General features: G+C 45.1%; 1 protein-coding gene across 1 annotated transcript in view; it reads right to left on the reverse strand.

The window, feature by feature from the left end:
* Positions 1 to 11304: 11304 nt before the first annotated feature.
* The window catches only part of WNT2 (Wnt family member 2), a 42531-nt gene continuing 31743 nt past the window's right edge, over positions 11305 to 22092 (reverse strand). Inside the window, exon 5 of the mRNA XM_021699375.1 lies at positions 11305 to 11534. Within this exon, the coding sequence (XP_021555050.1) occupies positions 11305 to 11534 (230 nt within the window). The remainder of the gene's footprint in view (positions 11535 to 22092) is intronic.

A 22092-nucleotide genomic window follows, 5' to 3' on the forward strand; every position in this document is an offset into this window, starting at 1 on the left:
GAGATCAAGCCCTGCGTTGGGCTCTGTGCTCATTGTAGAGCCTGCTTGAGCTTCTCTCTCTCTCCCTCTCCCTCTGCCCCTTCCCCACTGCTCACAGGCTCTCGCACTCGCTTGCTCTCTCTCTCTCACATACATACATACATACATACATACATACATACATACATACATACCCAATCTTCTAGAGAGACAGATTAATAAACCTCCACTGGGGGCACTAAGGCTTGAGTTTTCAGCATCTTCATTTTTAAAGATTTTTTTTTTTAATTTTTATTTATTTGAGACAGAGAGAATGAGAGAGAGAGAGCACATGAGAGGGGGGAGGGTCAGAGGCAGAAGCAGGCTCCCTGCCGAGCAGGGAGCCCGATGCGGGACTCGATCCAGGGACTCCAGGATCATGACCTGAGCCGAAGGCAGTCGCTTAACCAACTGAGCCACCCAGGCGCCCCTCAGCATCTTCATTTTTAACCTTTGGAGCTTTCCTGTATTTGAAGGTGGGAATGGAGAGAGTTTACTTATATATTTTAAAGGACGCTTATTTTACCTATGTCAAATTTGTAAGCATTTTGCTTCAGAAGGCTTCTTTTTGGGATATTTAGTCTGCCATATTACCAGAAAAAGAAGTCTCATTTATTTCATTTACTTTATTCAATGCTGTTTCCCCAACACTGGGGAAAATATTTGGTAGATTGTGCCAGGTATTTGTCGAATAAATAATTGTTAAATTAAGGAAGAGAGCTGAATAACATTTATACATTTTTTTAAAATTTTTTTTAAGATTTTATTTATTTGCGAGAGAGAATGAGAGACAGAGAGCATGAGAGGGAGGAGGGTCAGAGGGAGAAGCAGACTCCCTGCTGAGCAGGGAGCCCGATGTGGGACTCGATCCCGGGACTCCAGGACCATGACCTGAGCCGAAGGCAGTCGCCCAAACAACTGAGCCACCCAGGCGCCCCACATTTATACATTTTAAAAGAAAAATTTTGAAAGATAAGTTCTTAACCCCCAGGCAGAGTTGTTAAGGGTGAGAATTTTAGGCCCAATTTAAGGTTGATGAAAGGAAAATGGCATTTGGGGATGAGTTGTTTCCCCTCATGGTTGTCAATATAATCTACATAGGGAACTGATTCTGCTATAGTTGTTATAAGGAAAAATGCTTACATGTCCAAGAAATAGGGAAATTGCTTTTGGACATCATCTCACTCTATTTATTGGTCCAAAAGAATGAATCACATTCTAGGCGGGATTACATTCCCTGGATTTTATTTATTTATTTATTTATTTATTTATTTAAAGGACCACCTTCTTTTTTTTTTTTTAATTTTATTATGTTATGTTAGTCACCATACAATACATCATTAGTTTTTGATGTAGTGTAGTGATCCACGATCCATTGTTTTCGTATAACACCCAGTGCTCCATGCAGTACGTGCCCTCCTTAATACCCATCACCGGGCTAACCAATCCCCCCTCCCCTCTCCCCTCTAAAACCCTGTTTGTTTCTCAGGTCCATAGTCTCTCATGGTTCATCTCTCCCTCCAATTCCCCCTGCCCATTTTTCCCTTCCTTCTCTTAATGTCCTCCATGTTATTCCTTATGTTCCACAAATAAGTGAAATCATATGATAATTGACTTTCTCTGCTTGCCTTATTTCACTTAGCATAATCTCCTCCAGTCCCATCCATGTTGATGTAAAAGTTGGGTATTCATCTTTTCTGATGGCTGAGTAATATTCCATTGTATATATGGACCACATCTTCTTTATCCATTCATCTGTTGAAGGGCATCTCGGCTCTTTCCAGAGTTTGGCTATTGCGGACATTGCTGCTATGAACACTGGGTTGCATATGGCCCTTCTTTTCACTACATCTGTGTCTTTGGGGTAAATACCCAGTAGTGCAATTGCTGGGTCATAGGGTAGCTCTATTTTTAAATTTTTGAGGAACCTCCACACTGTTTTCCAAAGTGGCTGTACCAACTTGCATTCCCACCAACAGTGTAAAAGGGTTCCCCTTTCTCCACAACCTCTCCAACATTTGTTGTTTCTTTCCCTCTCCATTTTTGCCATTCTAACTGGTGTAAGGTGGTATCTCAGTGTGGTTTTGATTTGGATTTCCCTGATGGCTAATGATGATGAACATTTTTTCATATGTCTGTTAGCCATTTGTATGAAGGACCACCTTCTCCATGATCTCACATTTCTTAGCAGCCTTCTCACAAATTAAAATGCGTGTCTGGGGACTTTTTTTTCCACCATGAATAAACATGTGTGTAAATCTATTCCATACACTTCTAGAATAATTATGATAAATGCTCCACCCCCTCCCCTGACCTATCATTTAAGATTCCATTTAGGCAAAAATTCTTTCTCGCTCTTCTACACTCCTCAGATATTCATATAAGTTCTTGTCCTTGGTTCCCTTACACTCTGAAGAGACCTTTCTTTTGCTAATTTGGCCACCACCAGAAAAAAATCCCAACTACAAGGTTGGATTAAGTGAAGAGTTGATTCAAGAGGTGCCTGGTGGCTCAGTCGGTTAAACGTCTGCCTTTGGCTCAGGTCGTGATCTCAGGGTCCTGGGATTGAGCCCCACGTCAGGCTCTCTGCTCAGCACGGAGTCTGCTTCTCGCTCTCCCTCTGTGCTCAGCAACATATATTACTCCAGCCCTGCTGGATTGTTTTCACATTAGAAGGTAGAGGAAAGATCACCTTTTGTTTCTAGAGACATTATCTAATAATCTAGGATTATACAAACCTCTCCAACTTTTTTTTTTTAAGATTTTATTTATTTATTTGACAGAGAGAGACACAGTGAGAGAGGGAACACAAGCAGGGGGAGCGGGAGAGGGAGAAGCAGGCCTCCAGTGGAGCAGGGAGCCTGATGCAGGGACTCATTCAATCCCAGCACCCTGGGATCGAGCCCCGCATCGGGCTCCCTGCTCGGCGGGGAGCCTGCTTCTCCCTCTCTCTCTGCCTGCCACTCTGCCTACTTGTGTTCTCTCTCTCTGTCAAATAAATAAATAAAATCTTTAAAAAAAATTATTGACATGTTAATTCAACCTGATTAATCAAGCATTAGGTAGGGGTTTGAGGAAAACTTAAGTCATGATTTATACCATGTTTGAGTTGGTCCATGATATTTTTAACCATATTCAACTGTGGGTTGAATCTCCATATGACAAGGAAAGTCAACTTCTTATAACCAGAAATCCCAGATTTTCTAGGAAGATTTAGAAGATTTATACATTTGTTAAATGTATAACTAAAAGTCACTTACATTCTGGTAGAGCTTTGTTAAATGTGTATCTACATATGATTTGTTTTCCGGATTGCATATAAATTTAATCAGAAATCATAGAAATATTTTGACAGTCCACACATCCTAACTTTTGTTTGGAAAATGTGGTCATTGAACCAACTGAGTCATTTTCAATAGCTCATTGGACAGAATACTTCTGAGTTTCAATCAGAGGATGCTCTGATATAATGGAAAGAACACTGGAATGAGAATTAGAAGACAAATATTTGAGTCCAGATCCTGCCTCTTATACATCTTTTTATGATCTTGGGACAATTACCAAATCTCTCTGAAATTTGTCTCATCTTAAAAAAGAGGATAATCATATCTATATCTAAGGGTAGTTGTAAGGACTAAATCCAAGCATGCACGTGGAAGTGCTTGTAAGGTAAGAAGTAAAGTACCCGTGTTCCGTGTTAGCCCTCCCCGGAGGCTCCGAGCAAGGGCACGTTTGTCTTAGTCACTGCTGCGTTTCTAGTACTGTATATAGCATTGCATCTGACTCACAGGAGATGCTCACTACAAACTGATTGAATGAACAATAACTGTTCTTCCCTGAAGATGATTCATTGTCTTGCTTATATCACAGTCTGAACCATGAAATCTCTTTTGTCTTCCCATGATTAAGATGTGGCGGTTAGGATAAATTATGTGCATTGTTCCTTCCAAATGTGACATTCTATGATTCCACGAATCCTCACTCTCAGACTCTTGGAATGTAACCTCATTGCTCTGTTGAAGTCTCGTATCCATAGGACAGAATGACATAATTCTCAGATACCATTTCATTGTATCTCTACAATATACAAACAAGAGAGATCATCCTGACCCAATCATTCAGTCAGTTCAGAAAAAATTAAAGAAAATCACCAGTGAATGAATGGTTAATAGCCAGAAGCATTCGAATTCATTTGTCTGTACAGTATACTGAGTAATTCTTACTTCAGTTACTAAGCCCTGTAGCAGAGGGAAATTTCTCATCTGTGAATCATGATTCTAATAAAATCTCCAAGGGCTGGTATAAATACCCATAAAACACTGGTGCTTATTATTTCCTGAGAGTTGCTGAGAAGATAGGGCATTGTTTATAGTTACAGCAATATATAAGAAAATTAAACCTGTACTCCCTTCTTCTCATTGTACTCTTAGGCTGGGAATATTTGTCTTGACTAAGCATGAGTCCACAATGACGACTCAGAGTTCAAGGCCTTTCATGAAGTCTTCATTACTATTGGAGAATAATGATCAAGGGGCAGATGCCAAAGTTTATTTGGGCGTGTAGACTTTTGGAGACTTCAATTCAGATTTCGTTTTCTGTATTTCCTGCTATTTGTTCTACTGGTGTGTCACCTCCACCTGTAACATGAGGCCCCGAAACATTCACAGATGGGTTTGCCAAGCTCCCCAGTCTCTGCTGAAGTAACCAGTGTGAGCAATCTGGCTGACTGGACATTGGATGCATCTTCGTCATTTAATTATTTGAATTGGGTTTACGGGCAGTAATGTGATTCCTCTCATCCGTGGAACTTAGGAAGGCCTGCAGTGCTATTAAAATAGGATTGGGTGGACTGTCTGGGGAAATCCAGAGCCTATGATTCAATGACAGGGGCTTTCACAGGGTCAGTCACTACTCGGAAATTACAAAATCAAGTTAAGAGCCAGAAGTAGTCTAAATGGTAAACTGATCATGTTGATCAGATTTTAATCATGCTCTGTTATCTACAACTAGATCATAGCATGAGGGAACAGATGAAGGGTCACTTGTTCATCCAAGTGGTTTCATCTAGTCTTTATTTCCATGGGCAGCCTAAAACATAAATTCGGTTAGGTCTGTGAAAAATTGTCAAGTAGAAGAAGACTGGCTTTCCAGTTCCTTCTTTCAGCCAGTTGTCATTGGCCCCAAGTCCTCTATCCAGCTCGGGTTATCCTTTGTTTTATCTGCCATCCAGGCTTGTTTCTTTCTCCACTCAGCCCCATGTTGCATCCGGCATGTGCTCTCCCTCTTCCCACTCTTCGCTGGCACACACTGGACAGCACTTGGATTGCTTCACTCTCCTACAATTCCTCATACGAGGCTGAGGTTACCTGCAGTAGGGACAACTGGCAGTGTGTGTCTGTGTGTGTATTTTGGGGGGGGGGAGGTGTTCGATGATCAACCCACAAATGATACCCACCCTGACCTTAAACTGGAGATTCTTTTTTTTTTTTTTTTTTTTGCCTGAAACTCAGTCTTTCTCCACGTTTTGGTGCCTCCTCTTTCTTATGACCCTCCTCTCTGTCCTGAGAAACTCAAAATTACTCAACTATTTTATGCAGATCTATAAAGTCTCACTCTTCCACCTTCCAGGCCTTATCTTGGGGCTTTTCTTTCCCACTGAGTGTTGTGAAACTGAGGAGTTCCTAAGAAGATCTGTGTCTCCAGCTTCTGAAACCACACTATTGTTTTTCCTTGCTTAGCTTCCATCCTTCCTTTGATTTCCTACAGTTAATGCCCATCCGTAGAAACCCAGGAGCCTGGTGCTTTCTACCCTCCCAGGACATGCAGTGAACTTCAGGTCTCAGCCTGTCTTGTTCTGCCCCTGGCTGCTGAGGGGTTCTATGATACACCCATTCCAAAAGATTCCTTCCCAGTTAGTCTGATGCATTAATACCAAGATTTAATCCCATTAAACTATCACTCTCACTGAAGTGTGCCTAAGTGAAAATGGCAGAAATGTATACGGATTGCATTTCGATAGAGGACTTGACCCAAAGTGTTAACATCAGTGGTTCTCAACTGGGAATGGTTTTGTCTTACACCTTGCTTCACCCCCTCACCGAGAACATCTGGCAATATCTGGGACACTTTTGGTTGTCAGGGCCGGGAAGCAGGAGAGTACCTCCGACATCTAGTGTGTAGAGACAGGCTTGCTTCTAAAGATTGTACAATGTGTAGGACAGTCCTCTCACCCAAAGGGTTAGCGAATAGGGCAGTTTCATTGATAATGATTGGGCAAATATATTTGGGGAAAATGGTCTTTGAAAAACACATGTAGACACATGTATCATTACCTCTTCTGCAGATCATCCTAGAGGGACAGCAAGCAGCCTGACAATCAGGCCACCTTGGGGTACTTGATGTGCAGTCAGCACCTTGCTAAGTCAGGTTACCCCAAAACAGTATATCAGGGAAGAGCAAATGTTGGGTGGATTTCCTTTGCTGGGGGAGAGTTTATTTCCATTTTCCGAGCTTTCCCTACCAGTGTATAAGTAGCACCCACAATCAGGATACACAGATCTCAATAAAGGGGCAAGGGATCTTGTATGTTTCTTTTTTTTTTTTTTTTTTTTTGGGGGGGATCTTGTATGTTTCTGTTCAAGCTGAAAAAATACCATTTTAGCCAAAAGCAAGCACTATATACATGGAAAGTAATAATTTGGAGTGGTCAACGGGGGTGGGTCTAGCTGCTGTGGAGAGACACTGAATTTATAAACACAGCCAAAGCATGCTGGCACCTAGAGGGGGTAAGCACTTAAATGGCAACACAGGGTGAAAATGTGGAACAATTTCTCAATCACTTACCTGTGAACTCACAAGAGTATTTTTTAGTAAGGTAAGCCAACTGTCTTCCCTGAAAATCTTTACAAACTTGAGAGCCACCTCTTGATAAGGTTGTGTAAGAAGTGTATTCCTGAGAAAAGACAAGGGAATAATTCCCATAACCTGCAGGGATTTCTTTCCACTAGAGGGTTTGGCAAGACTATCATAAGTTTAAAATAACAAAGTCAACACTGGAAATTCACTTTATTATGTTTTGATTTCACAGAAAATGTAGACTTGTAAATAACAATAGTTCTTTGTAACAATCTGCGTGACACTTTTATTAGCTCATGGAAGTGGGAGGTTTGGTTAAACAGGAATCATGTGAATATCAGGGAAAAAAAACTAGAGTTGGAACAACTATGATTTAGAAAAATAATAATCATGTTGGGCTTTGCAAACCACCTGTCCTTGCTGATCCCTTGAAAAATGTAAAGAACATTCTCATGGATGAGTGAAAATTTTCTCTGCCTAGGTAAGGAGAAGGTCAAAATAAGCACGCCTTTGTGAGCTTATTTATACCAGTGGATTGTTTTTCAGAAGGTCAGCACAGACCTGACAAAAGCAATTTACCAGCTTTGGAACTGGCGAGGTTTATTTGTTAAGAGTACGCTTCTTGCTCTTAAGACAAGGAAACCCAGGTTGAAGTACAGTAAATAGACACAAAAGAATGGTTCTGGTCGATTGGACACCACTCTGAGCCTTTATTTGGAGAGCAGGCAAGAGGGGAGATGAATGTTCTTCAGCTGAGCGAGACCACACCAGCCCCAGGCCAGCCTTTAATAAATGAGAAGTAATAACAATATCTTGGCCTGAAAACGCCATCGAGGACAAGTGCGTGCACCATCATGTTGGCTGCCTCTGAGGGAGCCCTGCTTTAGGTTTTGTAGAGCTGATGTAAGATTCCTTAATAAATTAATCAGGCTGAGAAATGTCAATGTGAAGCTAGATTTTCTGACTTTAAAGCTACTTTCTTTGAAAAAGAAACGTGATACCTGATGTTTTCGAGCTTCGTGATAACTCCGATGGAAAGGAATATGGTTATGACAATCGAGAACGTCTCTTGAAATGAACCTTGGCAGCCTCGCGCAGAGCTATGCGACAGGTGCGGAGAATGCGAGCAATGGCCCAAGGCCCTGCACCTCTAGGCCTCCCGATGCCTTGGGGAGAAGGTGCTGGGAGGGGACAGGGGAACAACAGCAGATGGAGGGGCGGTGGGTACCCACAAGAGCTGAAAAAGCCACTCTGCCCCATCACCAAACTCAGCCAGTCACTTGGCAACAACCACCTGGCTCTTTCCCTCTCAATCCTTTTTCCATCATCCGGCCCCATACGGAATATATTGCCATTTGATAGATCCTTCAGGGATGCTCCTTTCAGTCTGGTGATATCCGTATTATGCCAGGGCCTCCATCCTGGAGGGGCAAGGAGCCCCGGCTGGTCGTGGTCACCGCACTTGGGGCTTTTGTGCTGGAGCTTGGATGGGAGAGGCTGTCCGAGGTGTAACCTGGATACACCCTGACAAAGCATGCTCACAGAATACAAGTCAGTTCGGTCCAGCCTTCCGAAGTGCAGACCAATGTGGGGAGGCACATTTATTGAAGACAACTCATTTGCTAAGACTCAGAGTCATGTGCAGATGGTATCGTTAGAAAGATATGTAGATATGTAGAAAACCCCACTGAGTCAGTCAAGATCTCCTATTGTGTTGGAACTTTTTCAGACATTGCCGAACATTAATGGGCATCCTCTTGGGCCTAGAAAACTTGGTTTTATCATAAGATTTTCACTGAGAGGGAACTTGTAAGGGATCCGAACTGAATGGGTTCTTTTACTTTGTTTTGGGTAATTTGTGCTGTACATTCCCTTAAAAGCCTCAGGTAATCCAGAGTTCAGTCTCTCTTAGAATCATGGCATATTGATCTTCCCCCAAACCCTAAAGAAAATGAGTTTGAATTTATCTTCAACTGTTTTTTAATTTTTTTTCCAATAGTGGAGATTTCCTCTTTCAGACGTAAAAGCAGATAAAAATACTTCATTCTCTTATTACTCCCTCTATCATGGCCACACCCACTGCCACTTGAGAGGGCTGTCACAGTCTGCCTTACAGATTTGGAAAATGTAGGCAGGTTTCTATATGGATATGCCTTATGCCCTTGCTCCTTATCAAGACGGATGCATCTCAGCATGAAATGAAAGTCAGATCAAAACATCCCAGCAATTAAAAGAAATTATGACCATCCACTTTGGATGCTAAAATGACTTAGAATCCACTTGGGTTAATTCTGAGACAAACTAGATAAAGTGCTTGACTTTCCTGACTCCTCTGTTTGCAGTGGAGATTGGGGGCAATGGCAGATAAGTGCACAGAGGCCTTCACCCCTCTTGGTCTCAGCTTCCTCAGATACAAACTGGAGGGAGCCGAGATGTCCTCTTAGATCCTTTCCATTTCTAAATACACCCATGGATTTATGATTTCATAGTTCATCCAGCAGGAAGAAGGGCTGATGGCTGTGGGACCACCGTGCAAGTCCCCTCATCCCCGCCAGAAAAGCGTCCACAGGCAGCTGAATGTAACTAAGAGAGCCCACCTGCCCAGCCTTCCCACTTGCCCTTGAAAGCCCATGCTGACTCAGAGCAACTCTGCCCTGCTCCACTCTTCCCATCCTCTGAATCCATAGAATAAAAAGAGGAAAGTTACTTTGGAAAATCAGATGACAAATTTGGGGGTTTGGGAGTGAAGGAAAGGAGATGAATTCTGTCATTTTGATGAGGGCTGGGAGGCAAGCATCAATTCTGACAAAGTACTGCAGCAGGTTGTTGTCCATGAGCTTCAGTCTAGACGTCCTGCTGCAGAGCAAGGACCAAGAAACTGAAGGCCAGGCTGTCAATGAATGAGTGAGCCTCGATCACTGGACACCAGATGCATAGAATGGAACATCCTGTTAGTAAATGTGAAGAGACCCCACTGAGAACCAGAACCTACCTGTACCAAGGGGATGAGAAGTATCTTCAGATATTTCGCCTTTCTTTCACCTAACATACAAAATGGGGCAGCAGCCTCTCTATTTTCCCTGGATGTCATCTTCTGGCTCATGGCTGAAGCCAGCCACAATCTGCACGTTGATGTTCCCAAATTACAGCTGGCCCCTTAAATATAGTCTCCAAATGATGATTTGTTTGCAATATAATACACTAGGGTTGCCAACTTTATAAGCAAGGCTATGTGTCATTTGCTCTAGGCTATGATGTCTTGTCATCTTGTCAGCATCAGATGAACACAGTTCAGTATGACAGCTCTTTCAAACGTGCTTGAAGGGTGATGGGTATAAGCTGATGCTCCTCGGCACACGTGGCCAACTTGTTCTGGGCATCTGTTTATGGTGAAGGCTGTCCAGGCTTGACTTAGCTCTGGAAACCTCTCTGTCAGCATGCTGATTCCCTGGTCTTGTCATCCCCAAAGTTTTCTTTCTCAAAGCCATTTCAACTACAGAATTCCATGGGTCATGTGCATCATATCAGATAGGAATTTTATTCCCCCTTTTTTCCTTATCTCTCAAGACACATTTTCTGATATTCCACTCACTAAGTTATTTTCCTCCATCTTCCCCCAATAGGCACAGAATACTGCCAGATCATCAATCTTCTTTTAAATTCCTTTCAGATCCTAAGTAAGAAGGAAGTCTCATTCCTTAAAGCTTCTTTATATCAAGGGGACAGTAATGCAAAGCAATTCCTTTCTGAGGCTCTTGCTATTGTAAAGATTCCAAACTGTACCAAAGGACAACGGTTCCATCTTGTCACATCAAACTTTAATATGGCAATAAACGTCTTGAAAAATATGCATTTTAAACCTAAAGTTCATTAAAAGCCATCCTTCTCCAAGCAATTACCAATTACCCCTGGAGGGGGTGGCTGTGAAAATCACTTGATCAGGCAAAAGCCTTGCTTGGTCTTTTCAAGATTTAAAGTTAATTCAGTGGCAGTTGGTCCTGCTGTCTTTACCCTCCAGAGAGAAGTATAGAATTTTGTAACTGTGAGCATTTATTGTGAGACCACAAAACAAGCTCCTTTGGGACACTCTTTTCCCCTCTGGCTAAGTGCTCCTGAAAGAGGAAACATCTAGGTGGGTGGAGACGGGATCAGCCTCCCACCCCCCCCGTCCCCCTTCCCCTCTTAGCAATCTGTCCTGATCAGGAAGAGATGGGCCCCCAGAATGCCGGAAGTCGGGGAGGATAAGGCATGCTTTATGTGCAGCATGTGGCCCCCGTCCTGAGGCCCCCGCGGAGGGAGAAGGGGCTTCTGTTGAGACAAAGGTCACATGCCTTAGGAAATATCTCCCCGAGAAAGCCAGGAGGCCCAGGGTCCTGGCAGATCCCACGGAGTCCCCGCAGGAGGGCAGGTGGGCGGAGCCTTCCGCCGACGTCATGTGGGAGCCGCCCAGTCAGCGCTCTTGGGGGCCTTGCACGTGTGCACGTCCAGGGCCTCCACACAGTCCTGACAGCGCACGGCACAGCACCAGTGGAACTTACACTCGCACTTGGTCATCCGGGTGACACGCGAGGTGTCGTAGCCTCTCCCGCAGCACATGACTTCGCAGCTGTCCATGCCGCGGGAAGTCAGGTTGCACACGCGGCCTGCTGTCCCCGGGGAGCCTGGAAGACAAGCGGGGGAGGGGGCACTGAGAAGGTGTGGGCCGAATACAGTGGGCCTCAGGAGGGCGCCCGGCCCCTCGTCACCACGGCCTGGGGCTGAGCCACCTGTTCTGGGGCCCAGGCAGTGTCTGTCGGCCCCAGGCGCCGACCCCAGCGAGTGTAGCCGTGCCCACAGGGCCAAGTCACGGAAAGATGGATGCGAAACTTTGGACCTGCCGTGGGCAACTTAACTCTAGTGCTCCGACTTCTGAGCTGGATAAACGTTTCCATTTATCCCTACCCAGCCTTGAATTAGTGGATCACTGAGTGGGCAAGGCCAGCTCAGAACGAAAGAAGGATCTGTCCTAGCTCCCTCTCACCGGCCCTCAAACCACATCAAGGAAGCAGTGACCCAGGTTAGGGCTCTCAGAATTTGTCAGGGTGTGGAACCCTCAAAGGGAGGGGATTCTGTCTCCCCAGACCTGACTAGGCTGCCTTACTAGAAAGAGGCGAGAACTCTGGTGGCTGAAGGGGAGGTGTGGGCATCGTTTGTGTAAGACCTGGAGGAGCGAGCGCCACCCAGCCTGCTTTACGTCAAGCGCTGCGGTCCAGTGGGCCATCTAGATGTGTGTGGGGCTCCTGGTCGAAGCCAGGATGCTAAGCCTTCGGTGAACAGAACTGGCGTAAAAACCTGTTAGGAACTAGCAGTGGAACATTGTCTTAGTTATTTAAGGTGAGGTTTCCTAAATGGCAATTCATTTTTATGTATTTGTGTCTGAAAAAGACTCTCAAAGATAGGATGTCTCTTCATGTGTCCTATTCCTGGGGAAGCACCCAGAATTCTTTTATAAGAGCATTATCAGATGATTGCTCAACTCACAAGGATCCTTTCTGCTTCTTTCTGCCCCAAAGAAACGGGCATTTGGCTGCCATGTTGAACAACATCACCTGCTCTGCTGGTGACAGGTGACTGGGCCAAGCGTTGGGACGTGGCTTGTGCTGGCCAATCAGGTAGATTTCCCTGGGGACTGGCGGGTTTGCTGGAGCTAGGTGGTCGCTCCAAATACACATTCAGTAGCCAGCCACGGGCAGCCGTATACCATGATGATGTATGGGGGCCAGTGGTCTACAGAGAGATGAGAATGAGGCAGATGTACAGAGACAGAGAGGACAGGACATGGAAAGAGGATGCTGCCCAGATCCTGGACTATCTTCCTGGAGCTGCTTCCATTTCTCCCTTAGGCCTGGCTACATTCCAAACTTTGAGTTCCTAGAGGTTCTGTATCCTTATGATAAATTTCTCCTTTCAGCTTAAACCACTCCATCTTCTATTGCTTGCAATCAACAATTCTAAATAATTGACAAAACGAGAGAAGCTAAGCTCCTTATTAAAAAAAAAAAGTATGTCAGGATGAAAAAGAAAGTGACTTCATTCATTTTCAGTTCCTCTATCATTTAACAAGGAATTTCTCCTGCTTCGTAACTCCTGGCCTGCCTCGTGACTCTCTCTTTGTTTATCACAATCCAACTGTGTTCCAATTATCTACATAAATGTCATGTTGCCCTGCCTGTCAAGAATGACCCAGGAAGCAGCCAGGTTCCAGCAGGGCGTTGGGTGGAGAAGAGGAGAGGGGTGGGCAGAACTCGTTCTGCGTGATCAGGCCACTGACAGCAGGAAGGCAGGCAGGGGATTTCATGATGACAGGAAGGATGGCAAAGGGCTGGGGTCAGGGGGGACGGGGGGGCCAGCCAGGGATGGCCAGGAGCCTCTCTCGTGCTGAAGAAGCACCCAGCTAGAAGAGGCAGCAGCTGGGGCTAGGTTCGGGGCGACGGTCAGGATGGTGCTCAGAATTACTGACTGGACAAGAAGGACGCACTGCCAAATGCCGCCTCTTAACAGCACGCCCGTTATTTCATTCGGCAAACATCTAATGAACACAAACATGTAAGACACCATGCCGGCTGCATAGAATTTTGGGTAGTGGTGGTGGAGAAATAAAATAATTAGAATTCACTTCCTATTCTCTGAGCACTCATACTATAATGAAGAGATTAATGTGTAAAGAGATACCTCCACTACTTCTAGGTAACTGTTCCATTTGCTGAAGACCTGCTGTAACCTCCAGGAGAGATTTTGCAAAGCACCACTGCAGACAAAGCTCATGATGGTAGAATGAGGTTATTTAGAGCTTGGACACATCAGGGTTCAAGTCCTAGCTTTTGCCATCTATCAGCTGGGTGACGTTGGGCATGCCATTAGGTCTCATTAATCTCATTAGGCGTCAGTTTCTTCCCGTGCCGAACTGGGATAAAAACGGAGTTCCTTCCTCACAGGGCTGCGGTGAGGTGGGAATGAGATCCTGCCTGAAAAGCACCTGGCAAATAAGGGCTCAGTTAATGTTACCCTTCCATTCACTTAGCCTGTGTTTATTGAGTGCCTAGATGTGTTAGGCACAGTTGTGGGAGTTTGGGATATATTAGAACAAAATAAAGATCCTGCCCTGAGGAGCTTATGTTCTAGAGGGAGTAAGCCAAATATATAGTAATGATAATGAGTGCTATTAATATCGATAGCAGCAAACAGGATCAGAAAGGAGCTGTTAACAGCCCAGTTTTACAGAGGTGGCTTCGGAGATAGGACAGAGAGGATAAGTAGATCTGGAGGGAGAAGGGGGCAAAGGGAGTCCTAGGTGAGAGAGAACCTCCCAGCAGACCCCCCGGGGCGCGTTCACGGGACGCAGCTAGCGTGGCCACTGCGCAGGCGTGGGGCGGGCCAAGAGCCCGGAAAGGGAGCCGGGCGCGGGTTTAGGGCCTTCGTGCCTTGCCGCATTTGGGTTTTACCCCGTGGGGAGTGGTGAGCCTGTCTAGATTTGTTAGCAGCGGAAACCTTGTCAGAATGGGGCAGGGAGGTATCCTGGAGGCAGCTGGATTCGTCCAGGCAGGAGATACTGAGCGTCGGACAAATATGTGACAGGCGGAAGGGGGAGAATCACGAGGACTTGGGGGCTCACTGAATTGGGGGAGGGGGTCAAGGAGGAAAGATTGAAAACCGTGCACTTGGCTCAACACGAAGGAGGTAAGGGGCGCCCTCTGATGAGAGCTGCTTCAGCAGAACCACAGGACGGAGCCGCGATCGCGGAGTGAATGGGGGCGAGGGCAGACGGACGTGGAGTGTAGCCAGTTTTCAAGAAACTTGGTGGCAAAGCGGATGAAAGGGCATGGCTGCAAGGAGCGATGAGCCCGAGGTGGGACTTTAAGGTTATTTTAAGCCGTTTAGTGTTTGGGTGGCTTGTTATGCAGTAGTAGACACCTGACACAACTCGGAAGGTTCTAATTACATAAAGTACAAAAGTGGGCAAACCCAGTCTATGTTATTAGAAGTCAGGGTAGTGATTTCCCTTGGTGAATAGTGAAAAGGGGCCTGAGGGAGGCTTCTGGAATACCAGTCCTCTTCAGGTCTTGGTCTGGGCCTAGATTATACGGGTGTGTTCATTTTGAGACCATTCCCTGAGCTATACATGTGGCGTGCGATTTTCTGTATGTGTTTTATGTTCCAGTAACGAGAAGAAGGAGGAGGAGGCCAGATATGCAAAGCCAGGAAACCAGCAAAACTCTAAGATGTGAGCAGCAGAAAGAAAGGTGTGTAACCTGGCTGGAATGCAGCATTCGAAGGGGAACGTGGCAGGAGGTGAGGCGGGAGAGGGGGGCAGAAGCCAAGACGTGGAAGGCCTTGTGGGACAGGTGAGGGCATTGAAACTTTAACCCAAGGACAATGGAGTGCTCCTGAGAGTTTTTACCCAAAGTGGGGCATGATGGATTTACATTCAGAAGGCTTGCTGTGGGTGCTGGGGTCAGATGGATTGAAGGGGGCCAGGGTAAAGGCAAGGAGCCAAGTTAGAGAGCAGTGAAGTGCCCTGCGCAGGGCACAGGGTGATGGGGACAAGGACAGTGGCGGTGGGGGTGGGAGAGGTTAAAGGGTTCAGGGGATGTGGAGGAGGCAGGACGGGCAGGACATGGAGGGTGAGGGTCAGGAAGTACTCCCAGGCTTCTGGCTTGAGTGACTGGATTTATGCTGGTGAACTTCCTTGGGGTGGGACACCTGGGGAGGGGCAGGCTTTGAGCCAAGATCCTGAGTTTTGTTTTCAACATGTTGACTTTGTTGTGACAGTGGGTCACCCAGGTAGAAATGTTCACTGAAAATACTCTTTGGGATTCAGGAGAGAGGTCAGCATGGAGATGCAGAGTGGGAAATCTCTATCTCAAAGGTGGCCCCTGGAGCCATGGTGCAAAGGAGACCCCCGGGGTGTGAGAAGCACTGTCACCTGCCACGCTAGAGGCCGCTCTGAATTTTCACCTTGTGTTTTGTCCATAAGCCCTGCACACCCATAAGCATTCTTCACTTCCACCAATATGCATTCATTAAAATATGAATACATGCAATTGGAATTTTCTCTCTCCCTTGGTGCTGTGAGGTGGAGGGAGGGTGTCGCTAGGACAGGGAGGTGAAGAGTGTCATTCCCGAATCACCCTGTGGCCTTTTTACTGACATCGAACTTGGTGACCTTTCCCCAGTGGCCTGACCCTAAGGAGGGTCTGAGCTGGTGGTCTGACTCAGCTGCAGCCATGGTTGGGTTGTTTTTGTCCCTCGGATGCAAAAAATTGAACCGGGCTCTGAATACGAGGAGGGCTCAGTGAAGTGACCTCAGCTCCATCAAAACTCTTAGAGAAGTGGTCAAAGTGATGGCCATTGACAAGAGCTTAACTCAGAAGTGGTTTCAGTCAAGGAAACAAAGTCAGCCCGAGAACACCACAGAATGCCCGAGAACACCACTCATCTGAACATACCACTCTCCACTGGCCAACCAAACGGGGTGTAATGAGGGCCCAGAAGAAGGAAGATGAGAGGGGTTTTTGAAGGTTGAGAGCCACTGACGTGAGAACGGTGGTGAGGTCACCGCCTGGAGGAGGAATGACCCCCCTCTGAGGACCCCAGGCTCCCAGGAATGTGCCAGCTGAGAGGTGCACGGCAGACAGACTCTGTCATCTGGGGAGAGGATGAGGCTACCGGATGATGGACTATAAATTGGCCCTTACTTTGGAGTTTGGATCTAATTAGATTTAATGACAGACTGTAGAGCAGGAGAGCAATTTTGACACTTGCTGTAATTTGAGCAGAATATAGAGCCATTTCATCAAAACCCTGAGAAGAACATTTCTAGGGTGCAGAATCTATACAAAATTTGCTCACATTGCTTTCCTTTCCTGGAATTATAATAAGGCCCCATTATTAATGACAGCAGAAGGGCTCTACTGTCTTAGGGGCCTCCCACCGTCCTTTCCAAAACAGAAGGCATCACCATTATCCTTAAGAGATAAGAATCAAGACTATAAATGTGTGTGTGTGTGAGTGAGCACTTTGTGAAAGGGACCCTCTGATCTTCCTTCTTGTTTAGTTCTAAATATTTGAGATACACACTTTTAGATCTTTTATTCCCCCCCAATACTATACCAGTTCATTAACTAATGAGTTACTCCTCCCTGCCTGGGCCACAGCAGGAACCACCAGGTTAATAAAGCCAGCCCCACCTGTCAGCCCGAAGCCCCTGCCTCCTTGCCTTTTCCCTCGCTTCCCCTTATTCTTCTTGCTTCCTTCCCCTCTGCCTTCTTTTCCATCCTCTATCTTTTCTTTTTGTTCATAATTGGGGCCAATATTTATGGGGCACCGACATGGGTTAGGCCCTGTGAGAAGCATTTTGCCTGTATTATCTCATTTAATTCTTGTAAGCTTAGAAAGTAGGTTCTGTTGTCACCAGTTTGGAAATGAGGGAATGGATGTGGGTGAGTAACCTGCTCATGATCACACAGCTAGCAGGTGGCAGGTCAGGATTTGAAGCCAGGCTTGTGTGAGTCCAGAGCTCAAGCTCTTGACCATTGTAACATCTGGCAGAGAGCTCCATCCCGCAGCCCTGCCAGATCCCAGGGAGCAGAGAGTTAGCATCCTTCCTGCTCTCTCCTTCACTATTTTATCAAGTGAAGAACTTGCAAAGGTCCTGACGTGTAACCGTTTTGGAAGGGACTTTTTCTCCAGCATATGCTATGCTATAGACAACGAGGACACCTACAGTTACATGAGAATGTGAAGGCTGGTTAGCATGGTATTAGCAGCTTACGCTGCTCTGTTCCTGTATTGATGGTCCCCTTGAACTCCTGTTCAACTACTTTCATTGCAACACCAACATGCACACCTCCAAAACCGTTACGTGTCCTCAAGGTGGTTTTAATTTATGTCACTGATGGGGCCCTGGCTGAAAACATTGGGAAGAACTCATGCTAAGCAGAACTTTCTGATTCAGGAAAGCCAATAGCACCAATTGGCATCTCACCCAAAATAGCATGTCTTAGCCTGATCACTCACCCAAGTCTCCCCCGGACTTTTCTTTAAGATTCGCTGAGATATTTACAAAACCCAAATTGATCTTTATAGGTCAAATATTTGCATCATACAGTATCTACAAAAGCATGTGTGGCTGGCTTTAAAGTACTCCAAAGGAAATCTTAAAAATATTTTGAGTAATGGTTTTATCATTGGTTTCCCAAAGTGATATGGTAAGAGGATAAACACTTACTTAGATGCTTCACATTTATTTATTTTAAAAATCCTTCATAGTGATTTATAATGTTATCTCCTACTGCACTTTGATTTACTCAGTTTACTCAAGATAAGTTGCAAGTCAGAAGCTCTTTTCCCTGACTTCCCTTAGCTTTAGGTTTGTGAAATGTGGCCTGATGTGTGGCGTGCCAGGGTACGGATCCCACTTCCCGGACAGAGTGTGGCAGACTCGGGCTCAGGGAGCCCAGCCTTCTTCTGTCACGTTCACACCACACTGTTAGGAGATTATCTGCCGAGACTCAGCGTCCATAAGATCCAGGCAGTCAGTGAGGCCTGTGCCGTGGGAAGATGTGAGTTCCCGCCAGATCCTCCTTTCTCCTCCCCGCAATGTTGTCCTCACCCTTCGCAGAGCTCACATATGCATGGGGGGAAAGGAGGATGAAGAATCGGAATTTCTAAATCACGTAAGTTGGGACCATCGAACACACTTTTGGTGGGGCAGTGCCACGGGAACTTTACGGAATCGAGCATCCCTCCCCTAGAGCTATCAAATGAATAATGGAGTCAGGGTTCCCAGTGCAAAAACATTTCTGTCTCCACCGACATGCATCTTCCTGACAGCAGAGGAGGACAAAGAGCTTTTGCTAATAGTTCCCAGACCCACACCTCTGGGACCTTGGAGGAAGGGCGCTTTCTTGTGCACTCTTTCTCTGTGGATGGGCCTGTGTCTTTGGAAATTCCTGCCACTCTAGGCTGACAGAAGCCCATATGTTGACCATTAGGACATAAAGCAAGATTCACTTAAGCCCGTCATCCAATCGGCTGTTTCTCCTCTGGTTGACTTACATGTTGTCATTAACGACACAGATTTATCGAGGGAAGAAAAGAATGTTAGAGCAAATGTTAGAGACGGCACATTCATCTACTCGCACGGCTTGCCCCTCGCGCAGTAAGGGTTGCAAACCTAAACCTAGGAAAGACAGGATCTTCACTTCTCTCAGATGATTTTATTCAGCGTTTTTATAATAACCAAGAAAAACTTGACTGGCACGAGACAGCATGTCCTGTTAAATTAGCAAATCCTGTCGTGGAATTAAAGTTAAGGTCAGACTCTTCAAGGCTTTCCACGTCTGGCACACCTAGTCTACCCAAGTTTATTTCCCGTGGCCCCCTACCTGTACCCCTTATGATCAGGCCAGCTCCTCACTGTCCCATTGAAGTGACTAGCTGTGTAGACTGTTTCCTTACAAGAGCTACTCTCATCTGCTGTGCTGGCCTTTCCTCACTCCACTGGATCAGAGGTCTTCACATTCTTCCAGATTCGGGCCTACTTCAGCACCTTCCACAGAGCAATCCCTGTTTCTGCTCCTCGCCCACCTGACCCCCTCCCCAAGTCCTATAATGCATGTCACGCAATAGAGCTCATATGCTGTTTCGAAATGTTTGATGATTTCTCATGCATCTTGTCTCCCCGAGGACAGAGGTTAGATCTTATATTTCTTCTATACACTGCATGGTGCTCAGCTGTCAACATATAAATTCCTGATTCATTAAATATTAAATTAAAAACAATTTTCTTAAAAACGAAGATCCTTTCCTTGCCAAAGGAGAGCGCGCTTCCCCAGGGAGTGGTCACCGAGTCCTCAGGCACTGCGGTCAGGGTTTCTACTCAAATGATCTCACTTGATATATAGAGAACACATGCAGAAAATGCAGCACATTTTTAAAAGATAGAGATTGAAAATAACAAGCTAAGGGAGTCTGTGGCATCAAGTTCAGGTCCTGTGATTGCAAACTTCAAGTGAAATTAATTAAAAGTTCACTAATTCATTTATGGAATCATAGGAACCTTGGGAATTTCTGGGTAAAACACACATCTTAAGACACCCAGAGAAGTTAATTTGTCCATGGCTACCCAATCAGTAATCACTAAAAATAGTAATAGGTAGCAATGGGTAGCAACAAAGTCTGCTGATCCATGATGTCAGGAATTATTAGGAATACAGGATTTGCATAGATTTAAAGAAGAGATTTACCACACCAGCACGAAATACGTTTCATGGGGAAAACTTACATGAAGTAAGCAAATACATTATGTTAAAATACATTAACATCATTCTTTTGTTTGTAACATATTAATTTTTTCTATTGCAAAACAAGGACATCAATTTGGTAAATTTTTTGTTGGTGCAAATTATGTCAAAGACTTCAAAAATAGGAAAATGAAAATTTTGTTTCCTTTTTTCTGAAATTTTCTTTTTTTCTGAAAAAAAACGTTTTCTTTTTTCAGTTTTCACAAATTCAATCTGATTGCCACTGTCAATTCAAATTAGGGCCCTTTTCAGTGTATCCTAAAAGTTGAATAATTTTAGTACATCTACATTCTGATAGGTAAGGCAGACTTACAGGTCACGCCTTTAACATAAAGTAGTATTAGAAGTATTTTGCTTGCATTAGCAACAAAATCAGATGAACTAATAAGTAGTCCCACACAGAGTAAAAGAACTGAGTATTTGGTGGCAACTAAAAGCCATTGATATAGTCTCCTGCTGCATATGAGAGTTTTCTCTCTTCCAGGGAAATGGGCAGCCAGCAACATCTTAAGGTCTTTAAATGGTCCACTAATGCACTTGAACATGAGGGAAAATTCCATTTAACATTTCAGTTTAAATGGGAATTTTCATGGGTCGCGTATTATCATCAGTGATGAGTGAAGACATGCTTAATAATCACCTGTCAAAGAAACCAAGTTATCTTTAAGTTATGACACTGCACCAACATAACTAAGAATTCAGCTCATACGATGAGCATATTTTATGTTGTTTTCTAACTTTCCATTCAATTCAATTCAGCACATTTATATGCTGGGTGCTGGGAATCCAATGGTGAACAGACATAGTTCCTGCCATCATGGAATCAGAGTCCAGTGGGACAGACAGAGACCAAACAAATATGTAAATACACTAACTAAAACTAATGGTATCTGCTGTGAGTCAAGGAACAAGGGAGGCTTTCTGAGCTAGATCCCTCATGCATTTTAGGAGGACCTGGTGATGGGCCAATACGCAAGTGACAAAGAATGTAGCAAATGACCTGCAGGTTTATGGCTGCCCAATGAAGTAGACGGGTCTGCTGTTTTCTGAGAAGAGGAAGCTTGGGGAAAACAGGTTTCCGGAGTGGGACAAATCAAGAGTTCAGTTTTAACAGAAGCAGACTGATAATGATGTGAACAATGGAGAGGAGCTGTTAAGCAGCAGGTAGGACCCAGATGAGGCCAGAGAAGCAGTTAAAAGCCATCATGAAGGAGGAGGCCCCCCAGTGAGAAGGTGCAGAAGCAGAAGGGAAGGGGGCCCAGCTGGGCCCTGAAGATCTTCAAGATTTACAGGGAGGAGAAGAGAAACTAGCAACTGAAACTGGGGAAGACCAGCTAGCGGGGCAGGAGGAAAATGGGAAGATTGTGTTGCAGGACGGAGGGGCAGGCTAATTGTATTACCTGCCACTGAGAGTTTGAAAAGAGGGTCCTCTGGATAGTAACTAATATTAATTAGACAATGTAATCAACAATTGCCTGTGAGAATGGTGATTTACAGACCTCACCAATACATTTTTCATTTCATTCTCTCCTGGTCTAGCTGTCTTGGTGCTTTTCAGATATCAATTCATGAATTTCTAAAATAAATCTCAATGCAGAAAGGGATGAATAACCTATTCTTTAATTTTCCAAGTGACACGTGTACGGTAAGACCCTGTAATAGAGCGACAGAGTGAGGACCAAAACCCAGAAAGCGCCCCCTTCCTGTCCGGGCCTGAGGACCCCCCCCAGCACCTGGCCTGCATCCCATTGCCTGCCAACCACCCGGCTCATGTCCAGAGACTGGGAGGCCTTGGGAAGGCTGAGGGCAAGGACGGAGTCTGGCTTCCTCATCTTTGCGTTCCAGAGGCTTATCTGTATGGTCTGACATACAGAAG

Source organism: Neomonachus schauinslandi, chromosome 12, assembly GCF_002201575.2.
Source record: "Neomonachus schauinslandi chromosome 12, ASM220157v2, whole genome shotgun sequence".
Classification (NCBI taxonomy): Eukaryota; Metazoa; Chordata; class Mammalia; order Carnivora; family Phocidae; genus Neomonachus; species Neomonachus schauinslandi.